The 25133-nt window shown below is 32.6% G+C and overlaps 1 protein-coding gene across 1 annotated transcript in view; it reads right to left on the minus strand.

The window, feature by feature from the left end:
* Nucleotides 1–11333: 11333 nt before the first annotated feature.
* Hdx (highly divergent homeobox) overlaps nucleotides 11334–25133 on the minus strand; it is a 121086-nt gene continuing 107286 nt past the window's right edge. The window contains exons 9-10 of the mRNA XM_046425394.2: nucleotides 19811–19933; nucleotides 11334–15674 (exon numbers count right to left, since the gene is read on the minus strand). Of these exons, the coding sequence (XP_046281350.1) occupies nucleotides 15549–15674; nucleotides 19811–19933 (249 nt within the window). The 3' untranslated portion in view covers nucleotides 11334–15548. The remainder of the gene's footprint in view (nucleotides 15675–19810; nucleotides 19934–25133) is intronic.

The raw sequence follows: 25133 nt of genomic DNA on the forward strand, positions 1-25133 counted from the left end.
ATTACAAGGATTAGTACATGTGAATATAAGAACTGTTCTTTTTTGGAAGAATACATTTTAACAAGGGCAATTTTATTTCTTCATTGTAGTGCTCTCTCTCTCTCGCGCGCGCCTCTCTCTCTCTCTCTTTCTCTCTCTCTCTCTCTCACACACACACACACACACACACACATACACACACACAAATACACACACACACTCAGACACTCACATCAGCCTGTGAAAATTTGGGAGTGGGGACTATTGCTTTATTCCATAGGCACAAAGAATTTTAAAAGTGAAAATAACAATCAAATCAATTGCTTTAAATAGTCTCTTCCATGTACACCTACCCATGTACAACTAAATTCTTGATATGTGCTATCTTCATTCATCCATGCATTCATCTATTTTTCTTTGCATTTTTCTGTCCACTAAACAAGCATTTGTTAAGTATTACCTCATTTTTTAGGTACCTTGTCAGATACTATGGGTACTGTGATTCTTCTTATCAGGGTGACGAAACTTTTATTTTAACATATATTCCTGGGTCTAAAAACAAATTTATTAACTTATAGACCTGTCTAAAATGTGTTGAACACTTAATAATACGATGACTTACTATTAATACATTGTTAATTCTCAGTAACTGAATGGATTACTTTAAGACAATTTTTTAGCCTGAAGAGCTATATAATCATTGGAGGAAATATTTCATTTTTTAAAGTAAGTCTAAAAATCTTAGAGTTGGAATGAGCCTTGCAATTTGATCATTAAAAATCTCATTTAGCTACCATTCCAAATGAGAAAAACCCACTGTATTTATTCTTAAATATATAAGACAACATTTAGCTATAGAATAATATTTTGTTTTTAACTGAAATAAAGATGACCAATAAAAATAACACTGAATTTGGAATGAGAATGCTGGGAATTGTTTTCAGTTCTATCCTTTATTAGTCATATAATAGTGTAAATAATTTAATTCTTCATAAGCCTCAATTTCCTAATGTGAAAATAGGAAAAAAAGGCTGTCTTCTCACCTTAATAAGTTAAGATGAGAATAAAAGAAATGATTACAAACACGCCTTGTAAATTACCAACTGTTCTTTAAGTATGGAAAGGAATCTTTTTAAAATTTCATTCAGTCTCCATATCTAGAAGGATAAATCTGTATTTTTTAAAGTTACACTGCTGAAAACATAAAGCAAATAAATCCTAAAAATTGCAAAACCTCCTTGTTGATAGCAGTATTTTTCTCAGGCTCAAGTCAGCTATATTTGGTCTTGGATGGTCTTTTGAATTCCTCTAATCTCCCATCTGTCACTTCTCTGAGTTTAAAACATTTATAAGTAGTAGAACTATCTCTAAGGGAAGTGGACAGGCTTCAGGACCGTGCGCGCGCCTGTGTGTGTGTGTGTGTGTGTGTATTGCAATGAATAGAACTCAGTAGGAACTGGAAAATAACTCATAGGCAGACTGTAGAAAGAAGGCGATAGTTTTCCAAGGTGGTACTTAAAAGATACATATTACAGTGAATGGACTGTGACATATGTTAGGGCAAAGTAATGCCTGTCTCATTCCAAACTGTGTCTCAGTGCCTGGCACATTGTGGATGCTTTACAAAAAACTTTCTACCACAAATTTATATTCCTTGCTACCACAAAATATTTATATTAAAAGCCTCTCAGATGTGTACACTATTTTGTGTTTGCTTTTCTGCTTAAGGATTGATTTACCTAAATATAAATGTCTCAAGAAAGGCAAAGGGGTGAGACACAGCATTTCCCTGGAGTTCCCAATATAAGTGCCCTTAACCGAGTTACAAAACCATGCCTGCTCTGCCTAGATAGATTACAAAAGAGTGGCCCTTTCAGGCTGACTTGTATGCTCAGGCTGCCAACTTTGGCAAGGAGTGAACAAATTGGGTTTCAGCACATATTTATTTCTTATTCCTGAAATCCAATCTGCAATAGAAAAACTGAAAAAAAATGTAGCATCACTATTTCCTATATCATCTGTATCATTTAGAAGTAGCCCATGCATTTCTAGAAACAGCTGATAACTAATAATTATTTTTTTAGAGTTCACATTTCTTTTTTATCAATGATTTCTTAGTCTTCTGGTTTGGCCTGAATAACTAAAACCCTGAAAATTTAACTGTCAGTATTTCTTTTCATTGGAAATAACCAGTATTCTTATCATGCTAAGTCAAGTAAGCCAATCTCAGAAAACAAAGGCTGAATGTTTTCTCTAATAAGATGGTGGAATGAGATGGACATCATTACCCTAGGTACATGGATGACTGCACATATGGTGTGATGCTACATCATGTACAACCATAGAAATATAAAGTTGTGCTGCAATTGTGTACAATGAAACAAAATGCATTCTGCTGTCATATGTACCTAATTAAAATAAATAAATAAATAAATAAAATAACCAATATTCTTAAAACTCTCATTTAAAAAGATGAAGTTTAATCTATATAAGAAAGTCTATTTATATTAATATTTCTAAACTTGTGCAAGAAGTTCAAATATAGTTGAGCTTAATAGTAAAATGCTTAATAGCATAGATATAGTAAAAGTAATATTTTGTGCCTCATGAAAACAGAAGGCTCTTTCTTTATTTTTTTTTAAGATTCATTATTAAGAATTTAAGAAGTGAAAAATTTCTTTGCCCCGAAATTTAGATTTATAAAGGGAGAAAACAATCATGTTTTGTCACTTTTAAACACAGGCTTAGCTGCACAAGAATCCCCAATTACAATAGGATGCCAATTTGAATAAAGAAAAAAAAAAGATGTGATAGCCTCTGTAGTATGGTTTGAATGTGTTAGTTATTTTAACTTGCAGCTCAGGCATCTTCAATTGTTTAGAAATCTAGAACAATGCCATTAATAGCCAAACTTTACTACTGAATGGATACATTTTATCTGGAATGTGATTTCCTTTCAGGTGCAACAATCTCAACCATTCTAGGCCTGGATGATTTAAGATCTAGTTGTGAAGTCAAATGTGAAATTATTGGGAAAAACTGGAGCAATTTGAAAACAAAAATTTGCTGTGGAAGTAAATATGTGAATAATTACCTTTAAATACTTACAAGGATTTCGCGTACAAAAGAAAGAACTGCTCTGTATCATTTTAAGAGGGCAACATTTATTTCAATAGGTAGAAGTCACAGTAAGTCACATTTTAGTTCTTGAGATTGTTTAAGAGACTTTACAATGGAATAAATTGCTTTCTGATGGAGTGACTTCCCCATCAATTGAAATATTTAGGTAGCAGGTGGAGGACTATCTGCCAGCGATGGCTGAAGGAATTTATTGTTTTTAAAGTTGATTTGAAAGTATTTAAAGTGTCTTCTAATTCCGAGACTCTATACCAACTTTGGTCCAGTGCATTTTGTCCATAGTATCAGTATTTTTAGAATAATGTATCACCATCCACAAATATCTTTGAGTATTTTATATAGGGTGCTGTATTCATCCTTAAAATTAGAAATATAGACATTGCAATTTTTGACGAGTTCTAAAGGTACAATGTGTGAAAGTCTGCTTCCTAAGACATCATTTTATATATATATATATATATATATATATATATATATATATATATATATATACACACACACATACATATATTGCTTCCATGTTTTTTTTTTTCTGGAAAGTTACAGAAAACCAAAGAAATACCTGTGGGGGGAGTTGGTAACCACAAATAACTGCTCAGTATGAAAATTTTTTGGTTTAAACAATTGGACATAAACACAGAGTCCTGTGTTCTGTACTGGTTCCTGAGTTCTCATCTAACTCTTAGACGTTGGACAAATCCTTTTTTTGTAGTAAAAGAGGTTGAAGATTATTCAGTACTAAAATACTTCTATGCTGCTCTCAGTGTTTGAGTACTATGGAGATACAAATATTCAAACTCCACAATCTCCATTATGCCAATCAGTCCCTTCCCTACTTTGAGGTCCTTTCCTTTTATTTATTCATTGTTTTTTTTAGTTTACATGACAGTAGAATCCATTTAGGTATGATTATACAGGCATGGGTTATCTTATTCTAGTTAGGATCCCATTCCTATGGATGTACATGATGGTGGGATTCAATTTTAAGTGCACCAAGGACTTAGATATTAGACCAGAGATTCTGAACATTCTAAAAGAAAATATAGTCTCAGTACTCCAACATGTCAGCTCTGGGACTGACTTCTTAACAAGACTTATAAAGCACAAGAAGTAAAATCAATAATCAATAAATGGGATGGCATCAAACTTAAAAGCTTCTTCAAAGCAAAGGTAACAATCAAGAACATGAAGAGAAAGCCTACAGAATGGGAGAAAATCTTTGCCATTTGCACCATAGATAGAGCATTAGTCTCCAGGATATATAAAGAACTCAAAAAACGTAATACTCAAAACCAAATAACCTAATCAATAAATGGGCAAAGAAAATAAACAGACACTTTAGAGAAGAAATGCAAACAATCAACAAGTATATGAAAAAATATTCAACATCTGTAGTTATTAGAGAAATGCAAATTAAAACTACACTGAGATTCTATCTCACTTCTGTTTGAATGGCAATTACCAAGAATACAAGCAACAATAAATGATGGCGAGTTTGGGGAACAAGTTTCACTCATATATTGCTGGCGGGACTGCAAATTGGTGTTACACTCTGAAAAGCAGAGAACTTGGAATGGAACCACCATTTGACCCACTTTGAGGTCCTTAGGGAGAAATCGTGTGAGAAAAAAGTCTTAAATTTGAAAGTTAAGCATGACTATATTATTAACTGGGCTTGAAAAAAACCTTAGAGCTATTACTATAAAGCTGGTTGAAAAACACATTTTAGGCTAAAACTTAATAGGGATCTTTCCCTCCTCCTGAGCTCCAATCAGTCATACCAGTTTCAACATGTTGCATAATATGTTGCAGGAACATTTGAAGGAAACTGCCAATGTGTTTGAGAAGAGATGAGCAGGCAGCAGGCAACACTGCATTTTCACCTATCTAGCCAGATTCTCATGAGAGGAAGGGGTTTTAAAAAAAGCACACATGAAGGGAGAAAGAGAGGAAGAGGGAGAAGGAAAGGGAGAAAGATCCACATATCAATAGTTATCAGTGATATTTTCGTATATGTTATCTTTCCCACTAGCAATAGGTAACCCAATTATTGCCCTAGAATGTGATCCATCATTTAGTGACACTCCTATCTGTGTATTGTTGTTATGTGTGCATGTATGTTGTTATGGGTGCTGTTTATGTATGAATATTTGTTGTTGTTAATAGAATTTTAATGCACCTTTTCTTGGGTGCCTGCATCTACTGTCATTAAGATATGGCTCTAGACTCTGACTACTATGTGCTCTCCTCAAATATAGAATGCTTTCTATTGTTTTGAAGACTCCAGACAGATATTGATACCCATTAATACAAAATGTCTCTCAGTATGATCTCAGGACCTCTTACATCACAATCACTTGGGCAAATCAAATCATTAGGGGGGAAAAAGCATATAAACTCTTAATTTTTTCATCATCTCTAGATGGTGCCATGAACATGCATTTTAAACAAACAACTTCCCACCCTGATTCTTATTTATTTTTAAGTTTGAGAACCATTACTTAAAAGAGGTAGTATTAGGCTCACTAAAATAAGGTACTATTATATAATCTAGCATGACAGGAAACATACCTAGGTGGGAGGAGGCCGAGGGTCAAGTCCTGGCTTTACCATTTATTAATTGTGAGATATTGGGTAAATAATATAAATATTATTTTTTGAGCACCATTTTCCTTTTCCATAGAAAAATTCTGACAGATTTGATACAGAGAATCTTTAAAATCTTCTGCCATTTTATGATTCTACAGAAAGGATGCTAATAGAACCTGTTCTAAGAAGTCATCAGACCTAACACCCAGCACAATGTGTGGCACATAATGTACACTGAATAAAAATTATGTGAATAGAGATGGAATATATGAACATTTTCAAAAAGGAACTAAATAAGTTCTTAAGCTATGGATATGCAACAGGCAATGCATTAAAGAAAGCTAACAAAATGTCTAGGAGTTATCTTTGAAACTGTGAGTATATTCACATGTTTTATTCACATCACTTTTTGGTGGCCATCAGGGGTAAATACTTGACTGGAGAGGGCTTAATTGGATACAACCCAACTCAAATTTATCCCTTTACATGAAGCCTCATTTAGCATCTGCCCTTATTGAAGTCAACACCCAGCAAGTAAAACCTTCCCAATCTCTTAGCAACCACACCATAACATTTTTTTTACTCAAATGCATGTTAAATTTCATGTGTTTAACCCTAATTTTCCAAGGTATATGCTAAGCTCATGGAAGCCAGAAAACATATTTCTTTTCCCATGTCCCCAAGAACCCATAGAGTTTTGACTACATAGGTAGTCAGTGAATTAACATCTGTTTATTAACAGATGCTAATGTTTTGCATTTCTGTAGTGCTCTGTATGTTGTAAATGACTTTTAAAACTAGTACATTTTATCCTTACATATTACTGTGAGAAAAAATCAGAAGAGGTATTATTATTACCATTTCATACATGAAGAATCTGAGACTTAAAATGTCTAGCTTGAACAAAATCACATATGCCAGTGCTGTTTCTATGATACCACACTACATTGTGTCTTACTGAAGAAAGGAAAGGCTAGGACATAGCATTTTTTTAGTACCTGGGATTAAATTCAGTGGCACCCAACCACTGAGTCACATACCAAGCCCTTTTTGATTTTAATTTTGAGACAGGGCCTCACTAAATTGATTAGAGCTTCTCTAAGTTGCTGACACTGGCTTTTAATTTGTGATCCTCCTGCCTCAGCGTCCAGAACCACTGGAATTACAGGTGTGTGCCACCACACTTGACTGGGGCATAGCTTTTACTATGCAGGAAATTTCCACCTCAGAAATTTCATCTCCTCTACTAAAAATGTTTGTACTAGAAAAAGAAAGAAATGAGCATACAAAGAAACGGAAATGAAGACATAATACTATGAGTTTCTTATAATATTATGAGTTTCTAATTAGGATGAGGAGAAACATTAATTCTTGGTTAGTAGTTTCAGTGCATTTTAAAATATATTGCCTTTTTTCTTGGGTTTTCTAAATACCTGTGCCAGAACACTTTTATTTTCTTCCTAGTTTCCCACAATAATTTATATCCAAATTGTTCAATATTTCTTATTTAACTGAATCTGAGGTTTCTTGCTTTTTTTGTTTTAACTTTTTTATTGCTGTTTTCTTCCAGTTAAGACTTGTTAATGATTTGAAAATGGAAAATTTAAAAAAAACCATGAGAACATGTAAAAAAAATAAACCCATTAAAATCTGTCTAGCACTTATATTAGTAAATTTGGAAAAATAGCTCTGTGTGAAGAAAACAGGTTTAACAAAGGTTAAAGAGCCCTTTCTTGGGACTCAGTGTGCCAGTGGGGATGCAGGTTATGCAATTCTTGATACAGGGGTGAACTAAGTATTTTCAAATAATATGTGATTCGAAAAAAAAGAACTCTAAGAAAACAAAATATGTGTCCATGAATAGACTATAAGGAAAGCTGCATGTAAATATGGAGCATGTAGCTAGATAAATATGATGCAAAATCTCATGATAAATAAAATTGTTTGAACAAAATAGGTTAGGGGAGGGAGGGAGAGAGAGAGAGAGAGAGAGAGAGAGAGAGAGAGAGAGAGAGAGAGAGAGAGAGAGAGAGAATTGAACACTAATATTTGTTATATAAACTACCAAGTGAATTGTTAAAGAAAAAGCTTTATCCACAAAGGATTTGGTTCATACAAGATTATAACCCTTATTAACATAGATATCATGGGTCAATAAAAGTGAATGAAATATGTTATATGGCATTCATACTTTATTCAATGCAAGATAATGAGCCAGGGCACATCACAGCAGCTCTTTGATGAGGAGGAAAGACTATTAATTCTGAAGTAGTGGAGGGCACTAGTAATAAAATCCTGCTGCCCTTTCAATGTGACATCTCTGTGTTACAATAATATAATTAGGTGAAATTGTTTAGAGTTGTTTTTATTTTCCTAGATGTTGGCATTGAGACATTTCTGCTCAGGGCAAAATTATGTCAGAGTTGTATTTGGCCCCTTTTAATTGCATTTTCTGGAAGTAATAATAATAGTATTGGCTAACATTTATTAAGTACTTACTGTGTACTAGGCACTGTGCTAAATAACATGTTATTATATTCCTCACAGCAACACTCTAAGATAGGTACTGTCATTATTCACATTTTGCAACACCAAAAGATCAAATAACTTATGTGATAACACATCAAGTGTTAAAACTGATATATTTAACTGCACAATTTAACTGTTGAACATTCAATCCCAACTAGACTACTGAACTATACTATACATACCTTTAATCACCCAAATTTTAGTGTATAGAATTCTGTCTCTTCTTCCCACCACCCACATATTAGTGTCCATTGTGATGATTCTCTAAAGGCTTCTAGTGATTATATATTTTTCACTGTATAGTTTAAAACACCTACCTCTTCAACTTTCCTTCTCTCAGTGTCTTTCTCTTTACTTAATGTTGTAAAGAATGTAAGCAAATCCCACTGTGGTATGAATGGATGCTTGACAAAACATCAGGGTTTCTTTTTTCTTTTCTTTTTTTGTCAGGGATGATTGCATAATAAATTATCCCCAATAAATTATTACTAATAAACTTCTAACAGAGGTATGGAGGGGGTGAGAAAGGACAGGAGGGCCTTCTCCGCATCTGGTATTTTATCCACACAAGCAACATATGAAGTTGTACTCACTTGTATCTCCTTCCTAACCTGAATGGAGTTTCAACCTGTGCTCTGGATTTTAAAACTGTGAGCTATGCAATTTAACCTAACAAGCATTTTTTTTTTATACCAGTTCCAGCATTATTGGAGTCAGCACTGAAATTGTGTCTTAACAGCTGCAAAGAATTATTAAGTCTGCCTAAAGACCTGACATTTAACCTGAGAGTGAACTAGGTATTGGGTAAGATTGGAGTTTCATATGGCCTAGATCACAAAGTGGGTTCTTGAATGTAAGTCTTGTTGTACACTATATTACCTCAAAAAATGTAAATATAAATATTCACAGTTATCTCACAGTAAACCCAGAACTGGAAACTTTCCAATAAATTATCTGAAACAGAAGACTATGATAAATAGAAACAATGTTACAGAAAAATTCTTCACAGAATAATTGGACTTGTATTAAAGAATAACTACTTTAAGTGCATATTGGTGTACCCAATTTTCATTGGTTAATTTTCATAGTCTAAAATTGTTTTGTTCTACTTTTAAGTTAGTAAGTTTTAGTAGTGTAAGCAATAAAAGCATTACTGGGTAGAAGTATTTTTAGAGAAATGTCTTGTAACTTGCAGTTAAAATATACTACCTTCATTATTGTGAAAGTAAATAAGCATCAACACTTGTTTTAAATCTAGGTTATCTAGAGGTATTATTTTATGTAAATAGCTACCTACCTCCTTATTCTCTATAGTAAATTACTTTTCATCAATAGAAATTTTGCTTTTTTATTTTTTTTTACAAATTTTTAAATATTTTTACCTTGTTAGATCCAAATTTAATCAACACCTTGTTGATAAATACTCACATGGGAAAAGCAGGAAACTTAGCTGCATATTCAGTATAATCTCAGTTATGCTAAATATGTTATATGCAGAGGAAATGACTAGAATGAAATACATACAAACATAAATACAAAAAGTGTGGTATTTATATGTATTAAGAATTGTAATGCAAAAAAAAAATAACATTACCTTAGATTAGGTAGAGGGAAGTGAAAAAAGGGGAAGACAGGGGATGTGGGTAAAAGAAAAGTAGTAGAATGAAACAGACATTATTACTGTATGTAGGTATGTGACTGTATGACCAATGTGATTCTACAATATGTATACTCAGAAAAATGAGAAATTATATCCCATCTATGTATGATACATCATAGTATAAAAGTGCATGCTACTGTCATGTATAAGTAATTAAAACAAAACAAAACAAAAAGATGTTAACAGTCGGGCTGGGGTTGTGGCTCAGCAATAGAGAGCTCGCCTAGCATGTGCGATGCCCTGGGTTAGATCCTCAGCACCACATAAAAATAAATAAATAAAATAAAAGCTTTGTGTCCAACTAGAACTAAAAAAATAAATACTTAAAAAAGATGTTAACAGTCATAAATATATGGTGGTGAAACTACAAGTGATTTTATTTTTCTTTATGTTTTCTATGTTTTCCAATGTGTCTACAATAAAGTACTTTATATGCATAAATACATAAGCAAAACTGTAAAAAATAATATCAAGGGATGTGAAAAATATCAATCTGATGAATGATTCTCATCCATTGACTTGTCTTTTAAATAGATTTATAATGATCCCCATTCATTTTTATGGAATCAAAAGATTTCAACATCTTAAATCAATGTTTTCACAGATGTGAGAAAGATTTGTATCAATTGAAGTGCATGTTTGCATGTGATTTTCTCCTTGCAACATTCTTTTTTAAAATGTTTTTAATTGTCAATGAACCTTTATTTTATTTATTGATACAAGGTGCTGAGAATCAAACCCAGTGCCTCACACATGCTATGCCAGTGTTCTGCCACTGAGCCACAACCCCCAACCCTCCTTGCAACATTCTTGAAAATTTATTATCTGGGAAGGAAAAGTGATGATGTGTTATTTGAAACTTATCCTTTGTACTCCCTTTTTCCTTCCCCACTAGTTAGGTAATATGAAGAGCTGTAATTGGTATAAGGCTTTGACAAAGAAGGTATATTTGATCTAAATTAAAAGCATGTTCAACTGGTGTCAAAGAGAAACAGGAAAAGTTAAACACTGACACATTAAAAATCTTTGTAAAAATACTATTGTTTTTGTTTATAATGTGGCAATTTACTTGTAGGTTTTACCATTTAAATATGTCCTTGTGGGCAAATCCGTTGCCTGCTACAGAATATTCACAATATTTCATTGGTGTTGGAGTAGTTCTTCATTAAGTAAAGTTTGAGTATATATATATATATATATGTCAACTTGAAATTTAATCAAATTTTCACTTGAGTACTCCATGTCCTCCCTACTGTGACCTCCAACACCTTATTACTCTTTGTGTTTCTCTTTTTTTTTTTTTTTCAACACCTTCTAGTGGAGAGGAAATGATTTGTTTTAAATGGGGGAAAAAGGCTTATAACACAAAGACTGACAAAAAATAAACACTAAAATAAGAAATAGATGTCTATTAGTTGGAAATAATTTATTGCCTCTATAAAAGTTTAAATAAAAACCCTACAAAAATTCACATTACAATCTGATGTGGTTTTAAGGTGATAGTATGCTTCAGAGGTAGTACCAGTAAAAGGGATGCAGGGTTGCTAAAAGGAATTACTTAGTAAGTTAATGCAAAATAAATTTCAATGTGGAACAATATATACTCAGTATACACTTTAATGGAACAATCATAATTATATTCGCATGAAAATATCACTTTATTCTCTTTTCCCCGTTAGCAAATCTGCTCTTAATAAAGGCTTGTTTTATGCAATGGTATGTTGATTGTAGGTTCAAAAGTTAGTAGGCTCCTCCATTATAGCATTACAGAGCATAGCTTGGTGAAGGGTATGATACAGTGCTGTCTGCCAAGGATAACACCAACTTCAAAGAGAAATCTACCTAACATTTAGACACAATGGCATGGACAACTCCCTTAAAAAGGTAAATTATCACAATTGTGCATTTTTAGGATCTGAATAGAAATCTAATACATTAAAAATAAACAATATTCCTGGTATACTATTACTTCAATCTGGAAGAATGGTCACAGTTAACATTTTCAAATTTCTCTTAAAAAAAGATCATGAGCAATCAGGCTGAGATGAGGAAACTATTCACTGAATATAAGTTTAATGCTCTTGTACAAAACAAACAAACAAACAAACAAAACAAGACAAAACAAACAAAAAAAAAACCTCTAGAGTCCAGAATTCTTTTAAATCTACCATTTTTGTTTTATCCTACAAACATGTAAGACTGCTGAATATCAAAAACCCTTAAGCTAGAAGTTTCTGTTTTTGGATAAAATGGCCTTTTAAATATATTTTGAGATCTTGGTAGTACATAGAGTATAGGATGTGTTTGGGCCACAGCCTTTTCTTCTCCAACAATAAGAAACATGTCTTTCACATTATTGCAATAGCAGTACAAAAGTCTTGCTGTTGATAAATAACATTACAATAAAACATCCCCTAGTTCAATGAAGAGGCCAATTTTCTTTTAACATTTTCCGTGCATGTGTTAATTTTCCTATTCTCCAGGGCAACTGCAATTTTCATTTTCTCGTGATTAATTTTAGCTTCATTGCAAGGTAGAAGGTGGCTTCATTTTTTAAGTCCACAGTTTGGAAGTTAAATGCTCTCAAATATATATTTCCTGCTTAAAAATAACTTGGTTATACTAAGCTTAAAGCAGACATCCAAATACAGCTAACAGAAAAAAAGTTTTTTTTTTTAACATTGATTTCTGTTTGAGAAACAATTCATATAGTACCTTGTAGTTTTTTTTTGTTGTTTGTTTGTTTGTTTGTTTTTTCAGGGTTTTGGATCTAATACAGAGCTTTATGCATGCTAAGCACAGGTTGTACCACTGAACTACATCTTTATTCCTATGGTCTGTTTTAAGACTGTAAGCCCTAAAGAAAGAAACACTAGTTGATTTTTACCCCCTTCCATGGAGATGTTAATAAGAACTGCATTTTCCCTTAAAATCTATATCTGTAAAAAAATATGTTCTTCATAATAGTTTTTTTTTTTTCTTTTGTGGTGTTGGGGATTGAACCCGGGGCCTAGCACATGATGTCAATCACTCTATCACAAAGCTACATCTTCAGCCATATAATAGTGTTTTTTCTTAATATTTTAAAATTGTTTATAGACCTTTATTTAGTTTTATTTACTTATAGGTGGTGCTGAGAATTGATCCCAGTGCCTCACACAGGCCAGGCAAGTGTGCTGCCATTGAGCTCCAGCCCCAGCCCTATATACTAGTTTTTAATACTTGACTTTGACATCTTTTTCAGAATCTATGGTGCATAATTTCAATCTGCAAATTATGTTGTTTTGCATGCAGCTGTTTCCTTTGTTTCCAAGATAAGAACAACCACATTTCATTTCAGAAGTGTTTTAATTCCAGTGATGGTAAAAGAAATAATTGTGATAATTAAATACAAATGATAAGATAAAAGGAGTCCTAAATTTACTGTTATGATTTGTATAGTTTCTAGTTTGATGGAACTTTATACAGGAACAAGGAAGTCATCTATGCTTTTTCCCCAAAGTGTAAACTAGTATACCCTCTAGGAATCATACCTAGCGGAATCTTTAAATTGATTACAGTTTCTACTTAAATAAATATTATTAATATCCCTGAAAATTTAACAAGAAACATTTCTTTTTGAAGTCCACAGCTTGCTGAGAAATCCAATATCCAGTACAGTGCCTTCTTTATAGCAGGAACTAAAAAATATATTTTCATTCAGTGACTAAATTCTAAGGTGTGAAGATACAATCTTCAGTGTTAAATTATGTAGGAGAAACTTACCTATTCTTACTTTACAATGAGAACTAGCTAAGAAGAGGGTTAAATTGAGGCAGAATAAATTTGAGTTGAAAGACTCACCATAACTAATGATCCTAGGAGAAACTTTCAGGCTGGGGGGATTTTATTCTTCCTATTTAAGAAATGGTTTCTATTTTCTGTACAGAGTGGGGACTACATCTCATGGAGGAATTGATGCAATGTATAAATTTAATATTAACATCTGAGATTCTGTTACAGAGGGCTTGCTCTTTTTTCTGAATGCAAATTTGACTTGTCATCAAGGAATACTAAACATTGTTTGCAAAGAACCTCTTAGCTAAATGGGAGCATACCTGTGTTCTTGAAATGCTTCTGCTAACAAAGGAACCATAACAGTATTATAGTGGCAATATCAAGTCAAACAAACAGTTGAAAAATGAAGGACTGTCCAATGATCCTCCCCTTTGTGTAGGGGGGATATTTCAAGGTCAAAGACATTCATGATTACCTTTCTGTATTCATAAATATCAGTAAATTCCAAGATAAGAATTGGCTCTCATTGAATTTTTTAAAAAAATATCCGAAATGAAAACAACAGCCATTTAGCTTTCATTAGTCTTTTAGGTATAGATAGTAATTTAACCATAAAACACAGTTCCACACTGCCAATTCACAAATATTTGGCACTGTGAGCTTAGGGCAAAACTGGAATTTTCCCTTCTATGGGTCTTGGTAATATCTTCTGGTATCCCAGAAAGGAAGATCTGCAAAGAACAGTCTGCAATGTGTTGGCATCTGGTAGTTACTAATAGAACAACAGGGTACCATGCCCATTTTAGGTGAATATTCACAGAATAGTATCCAGGAAATTCAGAGAACTAGGATTTACAACTAAAGTAATATAACACTTTTTGTATGTTATCCTTGGCTGATGGCTCTGTACATGCCTGACATGGAAATGAGGTAAATTTTGTGGCAAAGCTGAGTGACTAGATTAAAAAAAAATTCTCAGTGGCTTACCTTGACCTCCTGTTTCATAAAATGTAAGAACTGAAAAAATATTATGAAGATGGTGACAAACTTGAAATATTTGTGCAATATTTCATTTAACATGGTTACACAAATTTGCAAGAATACAAATCTTATCAATGTTTACCATTGGCAGCAATGAAGAATTCCCATTGAGATTAATCTTTTACATTTTGTTTCTATACAATTAATGATTTATTTGACTTTATGTTAGTGAATTAACTTTCTGTATTTTTCTCCCATCCCTGAAAATATTTGGGTCGGATAATAGAAGAATACCAACAATTTACAATTACATACTAGAAATCATTTCAATTTTTAATCATTATCTCAAGTCAAATTCTCATAAGGGTTGAAAAATAAATCCCAGGACTCAGCCAGGTTGAATAATATTTTAAAGTTTTGTTTTTAATTTTCAATCCACTTTCCTGAGTAAAAGTGTATATAGATGATAGGAAAAGGAGAGAGGAAGAAAGATGTAATGGCTACAAAAAGAAGACCGATCCAGCTATAACAACTTTATAAGTAATGTTGAAATGGTTTAATTTTTGTGTCTCCGGTTAAAACTATTACTAAGATTCTTTTATAAAGCCAAGCAAAAGTCTTTCAGAAATCAGACATAATAAATTTTATAGCTAAGTTGTTTAAAATTAAATTTTTCCCAGAGTTCCAGTTTGGAAGAAAATCTCAAATGATGCTTTAAAATTTCACATGCAGCTTTTTGCATTGTAGCCATTATATCTTGTTCATCTTTCACAGAATGTTTCGACAATGCATTTTTCCAACTGAAGATTATTGGGGCAACAGAATACAGTTATCTTGAAATGCACACCTGTTAAGCAGCCAAAAGACTGCATCATATATTCCCCTCCCCCTCAAATCACAAACTGTCTGAGGCATTTTTCTCTGATAAAGAAGACACACTGAATGAGGTATCATCAGGCTCCGGTGAAGCATGATTGAAATCCATCTCTTCTAATTCAGGAGGTAAATCTGACAGCAGTGCCTGAGTCAGAAAAATCAATTTTTTGGATTAGTATGTGGATAGAATTTTTTTCAATTTAATGTTAATAGTTGTAGCCCTTTCATTTTGATTTATTCTCATGGTCTTAAAGAAAAAAGCAATTATGTTTCAGGATCTTATATAATTAACTTACCTAAAAGAAAAAAAAATATATTCATACACTAATAAGAGGTAACATAATACTAGATGTTGAGAGTATGGGTTATGTAGATTAGAACCCTGTCTAAAGGAGAAAATCAGGAGGGAAATAAGCAAGTGTTCTGAACAAAGTACTTTGAAGTGTTTGCGGTAAGTGATTTTCATACTGTATTTGAGTGTTCACTGATCACTGCTAAAGGGTTTTGAAATTGTATTCTTTATTAAAATACCCATGCCTGGTTTCAGTATACTTAGAGAAAACCACATTTTGTTCTTCATTGGGAGAATGAATTTAGTGGTTAGGAAAGAAGTTCAACTAGTCTACTTTAGATTAAACTTTAACAACTTGAAAAGACACTGATTTTTTCTCTTTCCTTACACTATGCCCATATCTACAGATGGCCAAGCACCCACTAGCGCTAGTTGAACCATTAAATCTAACTGTTGTAATGATGTATCTAGAGGCTGCTCATTTCTCTGCTGGAATAATTAGAATAAACTGAGTTTGATGAACTAAGCTTTGCCATGGTCTCATTATTTCATCTGGAGTTGCAGAACATGCATCTAAACTAGAGAAATAAATAATTTATCCAATTTTATGTGCCGATGGTGCGGATGTCCACTTGACTATAAGAAATTGGTACTAAATGATTGATTTGCTGCTCCCAGTGCTAAAAATAATATAGTATATCTGGAAATTTTTAGACAGCATTACTTGTAGTGTGGGCTGTAGGCACAACAGTAAACAAGGACCAAGGGAATAGGAACAAATGAAAGCTTGCCACTATCCAATTAAGGAACAGAAAGACAGGGCATGTTGGAGAACATATGACATCCACTGTTGAAATGAGACAGTTTTTTTTCTATTTTCTTTATTAAAAAAAGTGACAGTTATAGATCTTATACCTGTTGCTGTGTAGCACAAAGGCAAGAGTACATTCTTCATTTTTTCAGAATGTACAAGGAAAGACTACCTCCTATCTGGGATAAAAAGGTGTTTCTTATTTTATATCATTAAGTTGTTCATGAAATTCTTGCTGAAATGGAGAATATTTACACAGCAAAGGTACCTAAATTATTACATGAATTCTAAGGTTCTGGGGTCCAGTACCCAGAAACAGAACTATTTTTCTATAACAGTGGGATACCATTAATCCTGTCCAGGTGCAATGGAACATTTGCTTGAATTGACTAATCAGACTATGAATAATATATCACTGGATTTAACTCACCACCATAGTAAAGAGGGGAAAGTTTTCAAATTAACACTCACTGACCATGTGCATAGAGTCCTGGAAAGTCAAGTAGATGAGAAGACATGATAGTATTCTAAATTCTAGTAAGGAGTCCTACACATCAGAGAAGCACTGTTTTTCATTTCTTTGCCACTGTATTGATGAAGTTGACTGACTAAATTGAGTGTAGTAAGAAATAGTAAAACTTTAATATCTGAGGCAGTATACGGTATTATTAATAAGACCACTTCAGCATTCTTCTTTCGATACTTTAATAGACTGCAGCATTGCCACACTGAACAAATGCTCAGAATATGCCAATTGTTGGAACTGCTTTTTTTTTCATGGAGCCTAACATAAACACAACTTTCTTTATTAAAGTTTCTTCATCAATGACAGCTGTCTTCAGGGTCTGACCAAGTGTCATTCTTCCAAGAGATTATTAAAGCTTTTCCCAAATACACTATCAGTCTCTGTAACAGTTACTGTAGAACTTAAGGTATGAATGCCAAGTTCTATAATGTTATCATTATTATCTTCTTTGTAAAGTGGAGAATTAGAATTCAATAAAGGCAATTGATCAGGTTAGGATCTCATAGGGAATTATTAGGGGTAAAAAGAACTTATGGCTTAGAACAATGCTGGCAACATTATTTTGATTTAAAAAATGGTCATTGATGTTAAAATACCTATTGATAATCTTACATTTCAATCAGAGTGTAACATATAGGCTTAAACCCTGAAATTCTTTACCATGTCAAATTGTTTTATGGACCACTTATTTCAATCAACTTCCCAAATAAGACTAATGGGAAAACAATGACGAATTTTTAAAAATAAGAAACTAATGACACAATAGTTATCTTTTATTAGGTAGACTAAAATTATTTCTGTAAATGAATCCATAAATATTTCAAAATATAAAAATCAATAATTTAAGAGATCACCTAGACTATTTTTATGCACTACCACTAGTGTCTTCTATATTTGAGACCATATTTTTAGGTTCATTATACCCCATATCAATTATGAAAGTCATGAAAATCAGTAGTTTATATTTTGGGTGCTGATTATATAGGGTATAACATTTAGCAAAATATTTATATCACTTTGTCTTTCTTTCAGCCAATTTTTTTTTATCCATATGTTTGTTCATTGGCCTTTTTTCAAAGGAAAAGTAAAAGAGAAGAAGAAAAATAGAACACTGATTAGTTTATTTTATTATTTGCTTGTGGTCTTGGGGAAAGAACCTAAATAGGAATGAGATTATAATTAGAATAAAATGTAGTCTATATGCAATTCCCAGATGTCAGGAGACAGCAATAACTATAGCAGGTAAGTACTAGTTAACTGGACATGAAACTGAATTAAAATATTCTATGAGATTTTGAGATCAATACCATGCTTCACATTATTGCATTGGTTGGACCTAATTTTTTAGAGTTATTTAAAATCTAGAACACTCTTGGGACCATGTTCAAACTACCTTTCTTGTTCACTTATAAACTGTATTTTAGGTTCCTAAAAAACAAACACATTTTAATATGTAATGAAATAGGCATATGTCACATGATAAAGCAAAATGCTTAAATAAAGTTGGCAAAGGTAACTGAAGGCTACCATCTTGATGTTGGTGTATGTATAGGGCTAAAGGAATAAAATTCATGGTACTGAACATGTAATGTACATGCTATTTTAAGCTTCATGAATACTCTTCTAGTTTTAATTTTGTGCTTCAACACATCAGTTAATAATATAAAGATTTTTTTCTTTGAAGAAAAGTGGAATTATGGGATGTTAAAACGCAAATCTTTCCTCATGGAGATGTTGGGATAGGGTATGTATGTGAAGTCTTGCTTGGGTATAGGAGGTGAATTTATTTATACTTCTGACATTACTCACTGAATAAAAATTTCTGGAACTGCTTTCTAAACAATAGTTACCTGACTCTAACAATATTGGTAGGACTTATCAGACAGAAATCTGACATATCAGACAGGAATAGCATGGAACTATATAAATCTGACAAATTTGGTATCCTTTAATATTAAATGGCACATTTAAAATACATCTATAATTATTTTAAGATGAATTAATGATTATATAGATTTAACATAAAAATATGAGACAGGAAATGTAACTTGGAAGGTATTTATAAACAAAAATCCATAGCAAAAAACAAGGGACATTTCATCTTAGAGTAGGGGACTGAAAGAGTTTACTTAAATTGAGAAAATTAAGTTACACAGTCCGGTCAAAGAATTTCACAAAATAATTTCATAATTTCTTAGTGTTGAATAGATCACATAATAGAAGATATTCAAACATTTGTGAATTCTGCAGAGGGCTTTCAGGCAACAAAGTTCCAGAAGAGAGGTAAATAAATGTCTCACTTTTTCATTCATAAAATTTCCCTAATATGTGCCTCTCTAGTTAGGGTAGCCCTGTTTCTACAAACATTTTGAGGAATTTCCTTAAAATCAATTTAAAAATCAGTTTTCCCTACTAAAGTGTGATCTGGAATTAATAAAATATGGAATCAATTATTTAAGTTTCCCACTACAGTGGCACAAAAATCTGAACTCCTTTTCTCAAGAAAACTGAAAAATGTTGTAAAATAACAACCATTCTCCTCCATGTCAAACAGGAATATAAAGTAAAAAAAAAAAGATATGAAGAACCCAGTTGTGACATGCTATTTTACAACATGATGCATTTTCGCTTACTAGTCTCTTTGGGACCTACCTGTTGTTGTTCCTTATCTTCAGATTTCATAGCTAATATCAAGCTTCGAACAAAAGTCTGAAGTTTAAAGTATTTTTGCTTTTGAATCTCTAACTCATTTTCAATGAATCTGACTTCTTCATTCTGAGGGAGAAAACATCAAACAATAAAATTACCCTATGTTGGGCTGGGGTCGTGGCTCAGTGGTAGAATACTTGTCTAGCACATGCAAGGCCCTGGGTTCGATCCTCAGCACCACATGAAAATAAATAAATAAAATAAAGGCATGGTGTCCAACTACAACTAAAAAAATATTTTAAAAATTACCTTATGTTAACATTAGAATGTACATGTTTGAAGCACAATAAAATTCTAAAAGCAACCAGATCAGAGGGACAACAAAGAAAATAAACCAAAACATAAAGAAATATAAAGCACAATAGGAATTATCCTGTAACTCAAAGGCTTCCCTTTAAGCAAATCACCAACAAAAAACACTGTAAGTTTAAAAACCCATTCAAATAAATTCCAATAAGAGAAGTTGATATAAGACACTTCTTATATCAAACAGTTAGCATTTGCATTAGAATTAAGAATATGAGTCCAATTAGCCCTAAGAGCAACACCAGGTACAGCAATGCTGAATATATCATTCAGAAAGCCAAATACTGAAAACTAAAAAGATTGATTTATACTGAAGGGGGACTATTATTACTAAATCTGTAAGTAGTTTGCTTAGCTCCCCACCATGAGGAGTCTGCTAAACCATGGAGAGTAGGAACATACCTCAACATTGTAAAAGCTATCTATGTTAAGCCCAATGCCAACATCATTCTAAATGGAGAAAAATTGAAAGCATTCCCTCTAAAAACTGGACTGAGACAGGGATGCTATTGTTAACTGCTTGTATTTAACATAGTTCTTGAAACACTAGCCAGAGCAATCAGACAGAAGAAAGAAATTGAAGAGATACAAATAGGAAATGAAGAACTCAAACTGTCACTATTTGCCAATCATATCATTCTATATTTAGAAGATTCAAAGAATCACACCAGAAAACTCCTAGAACTGATAAATGAATTCAGCAAAGTAGCAGGATATAAAATCAACACCCATAAATCAAATACATTTCTATACACCAGTGATGAATTCACTGAAAGAGAAAGTAGGAAGACTACCCCATTCACAATAGCCCCCACAAAAATAAAATACTTTGAAATCAATCTAACAAAAGAGGTGAAAGACCTCTACAAGGAAAACTTCAGAACACTAAATTTAAAAAAAAATTAAGAAGACTTTAGAAGATGGAAAAATGTCCCATGTTCTTGGATAAAAAGAATTAATATTGTCAAAATGGCCATACTACCAAAAGCGCTATACAGATTTAATGCATTTCCCATGAAAATCCCAATGACATTCTTCATAGTACTAGAAAAAGCAATCATGAAATTCATCTGGAAAAATAACAGATCCAGAATAGTTAAAGCAATCCTTAGCAAGAAGAGTAAAGCAGAAGGCATCACAATACCAGACCTTAAACTATACTACAAAGTAGCATGGTATTGGCACCAAAATAGACATGTAGACCAATGGTACAGGAAGGAAGCCACAGAGAAAAACCCACATAAATACAGTTATTTCATATTAGACAAAAGTGCTGAATGCCTACATTGGAGAAAAGATAGCCTCTCTAACAAATGGTGCTGGGAAAACTAGAAATCCATGTGTAGCAAAATGATATTTAACTCCTATCTCTCACCTTGAACAAAACTCAACTCAAAGTGGATCAATGACCTAGGAATTAAGCCAGAGACCCTGCACCTAACAGAAGAAAAAGTAGGTCTCAATCTTCATTATGTTGGATTAGGCCCTGACTTCCTTAATAAGACTCCTATAGAGCAAGAAATAAAATCACGAATCAATAAATGGGATGGATTCCAACTAAAATTCTCCTTCTCAGCAAAGGAAACAGTCAATAAGGTGAAGAGAGAACCTATAGAATTGGAGAAAATCTTTACCACAGTTACCTCACGTAAGAGCACTAATCCCCAGGATATATAAAGAAGTCAAAAAACATAACACACCCCCAAAATAAATAAATAACCTAATCAATAAATGGGCTAAACAACTGAACAGACACTTCCAAGAAGAAGAAATACAATCATTCAACAAATATATAAAAACTGATCAACATTATTAGCAATTAGAGAAATGAAAATCAAAACTACTCCAAGTTTCCATCTCACTCCAGTCAGAATGGCAATTATCAAGAATATAAGCAACAATAAGTGTTGGTGAGAATGTGGGGGAAAAGATACATTCATACATTGCTGGTGGGACTGAAAACTGGTGCAACCAATAGAGAAAGCAGTCTGGAGATTTCTTACAAAACTTAGAATGGAAACACCATTTGACCTATTCCATTCCCGGTCTATACCCAAAGGACTGAAAATCAGCATACTACAGCCATGCAGCCATATCAATGTTTATAACAACTCAATTCACAATAGTTAAACTATGGAACCAACCTAGGTGCCCTTCAACAGACGAATGGATAAAGAAACTATAGCATATATACACACAATGGAATATTACTCAGTCTTAAAGAAGAATGAAATTATAATATATGCCACTAAATCAATGAAGCTGGAGAATATCATGCTAAATGAAATAAGCCAATCCCAAAAAACCAAAGGAGGAATATACTTTCTCTGATTCATAATTGAGGGTGGTGGCTATGGAAGAATAGAGGAAGTTTGGAAAGGGCAGAGGGGAGTGAGGGGAGGGGAGGGGTATTGGGGTGGGAAGGATATTGGAATGAATAGGAAATTATTACCCTATGTACATGCATGACTGAACAGCTGGTGTGATTCTGCATTGTGTATATCCAGAGGAATGAGAAGTTGTGCTCCATTTGTGTACAATATATCAAAACGCATTCTGCATGTATAACTAATTAGAACACATTTAAAAATAAAATAAAAAGGAAGAAAAAGAAAATATCTCTTAATCTACCACTGTGAATCATTGATATGGGGATCAGTTTCTCTTCAGTATTTTTTAAAATTTACATCAGAAACGATACTAGTCTAGGATTTAAGGGTATTCTACTGCTAGGTCTACTAATAACTGTAAACATGGTAGGCCAATTAACCACTCTGTCGGTTTACTCATCAGTAAAATACATATTATATTAATAATCCCAAACTTAACATTATAGTATTGAGGATTTTAAGACTCAAATAAGTTAATGGCCATGAAAGCCTTCTGAATGAATTTACTAATTTACAGTAATTATGAAAATGTATTTATAGCATAAGGGTACACAGATGCATCAATCAAACAGTACCGAAATAAACCCACACACACATGGTTGATTGATTTTCAATAAAGGTACTGAGGTGATTTAATGGACAAAGAAAACTTTTAACAAATAGTGGTTGAAAATGTAAATCCACCTGAAAAACAGTTATCAACCCTCACCTCATCTCATAAAAAAATATTTAATAAGACATTGATATATACCTAAATGTGAAACCTAAAAATGTAGGACTACAGGAAAATTGGAGAAAAACTGTGACCTTTGGTAAGGCAAAAAATTCTGAAAGGACATAAATAGCATGAAACTTAAAAGACTTCATAATAATTTACTCATCAAAAAACACAGTAAAGAAAATAAAACACAATTCTTATATTGGGAGAAAATATTTGCAATTCACATATCTGAAAAAGTACTCGTATCCAGCATGCATAAATAACTCTTAAATCCCAATTATAAACTGGGTTTAAATCCCAATTATAGGCCAGGTAGATCCTGTAATCCCAGCAACTCCAGAGGTTGAGGCAGGAGGATCAAAAGATTGAGGACAGCCTTGGTAACTTAGTGAGATCCTAACTCAATCTAATAAATATAAAGGGCCAGGGATTAGCTCAGTGGTAGAATGCTCCTAAGTTAATTCCCCAGTATTGCAAAACAAAACAAAAACCATTTATAGAACCAGCAACAAACTAAAAAGCAGGCAATGCATTTGGATATATCAGTAAAGAAGATATATGAAAAATTATCCGGCATGAATATATATATATAATTTTCCGTTATGGAAATTCCAATTAAAACCACAATGAAGTACTACTACTAACATACTACAATGGCTCAAGTTAAGAGAATTAATAATATCAAGTATTGTTGAGAATGTAGAACAACTAAAATTTTCATACATTGCTGGTGAGAGTATAAAGTGGTACATCCATTTGGATTTTTTTCAGTTTGATATAAATTCAATATATTAATTTTCATCCAGTAATTGTAATCTTAGATAGTTAATCAGGAGAAATGAAAACACATGTCCCAAAATACTTATACACAAACATTTATAGCATCTTTTTTTTTCATAATATTCCTTAACTGAAAACAGTCCAACCTTCATTAGCAAGTGAATAAACAAATTGAGGCAGTATTTACCAACTGTTTGCACTTGTCAAAATTCATTTAATTGTATACTTAACTGATTTTTTTCTATGAGGAAATTATATATCAGTAAACCTGGTTAAAAATACAAGGAGTGTGGTGGCATGTACTAGTTACCATGGAGGCTAAAGCAAGAAAATAGGGAAACTTTGTCTCTTACAAGAAAAAATAAGAGTTCTGGTGTGTAGCTCAGTGGGAGAGAACATTCTTGACCCCCCAGGGTTCAATCTCCAGCAAAAGAAAAACAAAATCAAAACAAGACAAAATAGCAACAACAAAACAAGAAACCCACAATAAATTCTGAACAAAAACACCCTTTCTTCCTCCTGTCTAAGAATTTGTACACTTTGACTATCATTCATCTCCTCATTTCCTCACTTCTCAGTCTCTGAAAACCACCATTCTATTCTCTGCTTCTTTGAATTCAATTGTTTTATATTCCACATATAAGAAAGAACATGAAGTATGTCTTTCTGTACATGGCTTACTAATTGAAATTAATAATGGTCTCTAATTTCATCCATGTTTTGCAAATGACAAAATTTCTTTGTTTATTTTTAACCTGAATAGTATATGTGGTGAGGTGAATATAGTAAATGATGATGTATTATACATTTCAAAATCACTAAGAGAACAAATTTCGGATGTACTTACAACAAAAATTGTATTTCAGGTGATGGATAATTTAAATATATATATATATATATATATATATATATATATATATATATATATATATGATTATTCTATATTTGATTCATAAATCATATTAACATTTTTGTGCCTCACGGATATGTACTCAAAGAGTATAGCAGAATCTTTGACCTGGTTCAAATAGCTCCATAAAACACATTAAAATTAGCTAATTCTGGGCTG

Source organism: Marmota monax, unplaced genomic scaffold, assembly GCF_021218885.2.
Source record: "Marmota monax isolate L192 unplaced genomic scaffold, Marmota_monax_Labrador192_F-V1.1 WCK01_AAM20220418_F8-fsc00176, whole genome shotgun sequence".
Classification (NCBI taxonomy): domain Eukaryota; kingdom Metazoa; phylum Chordata; class Mammalia; order Rodentia; family Sciuridae; genus Marmota; species Marmota monax.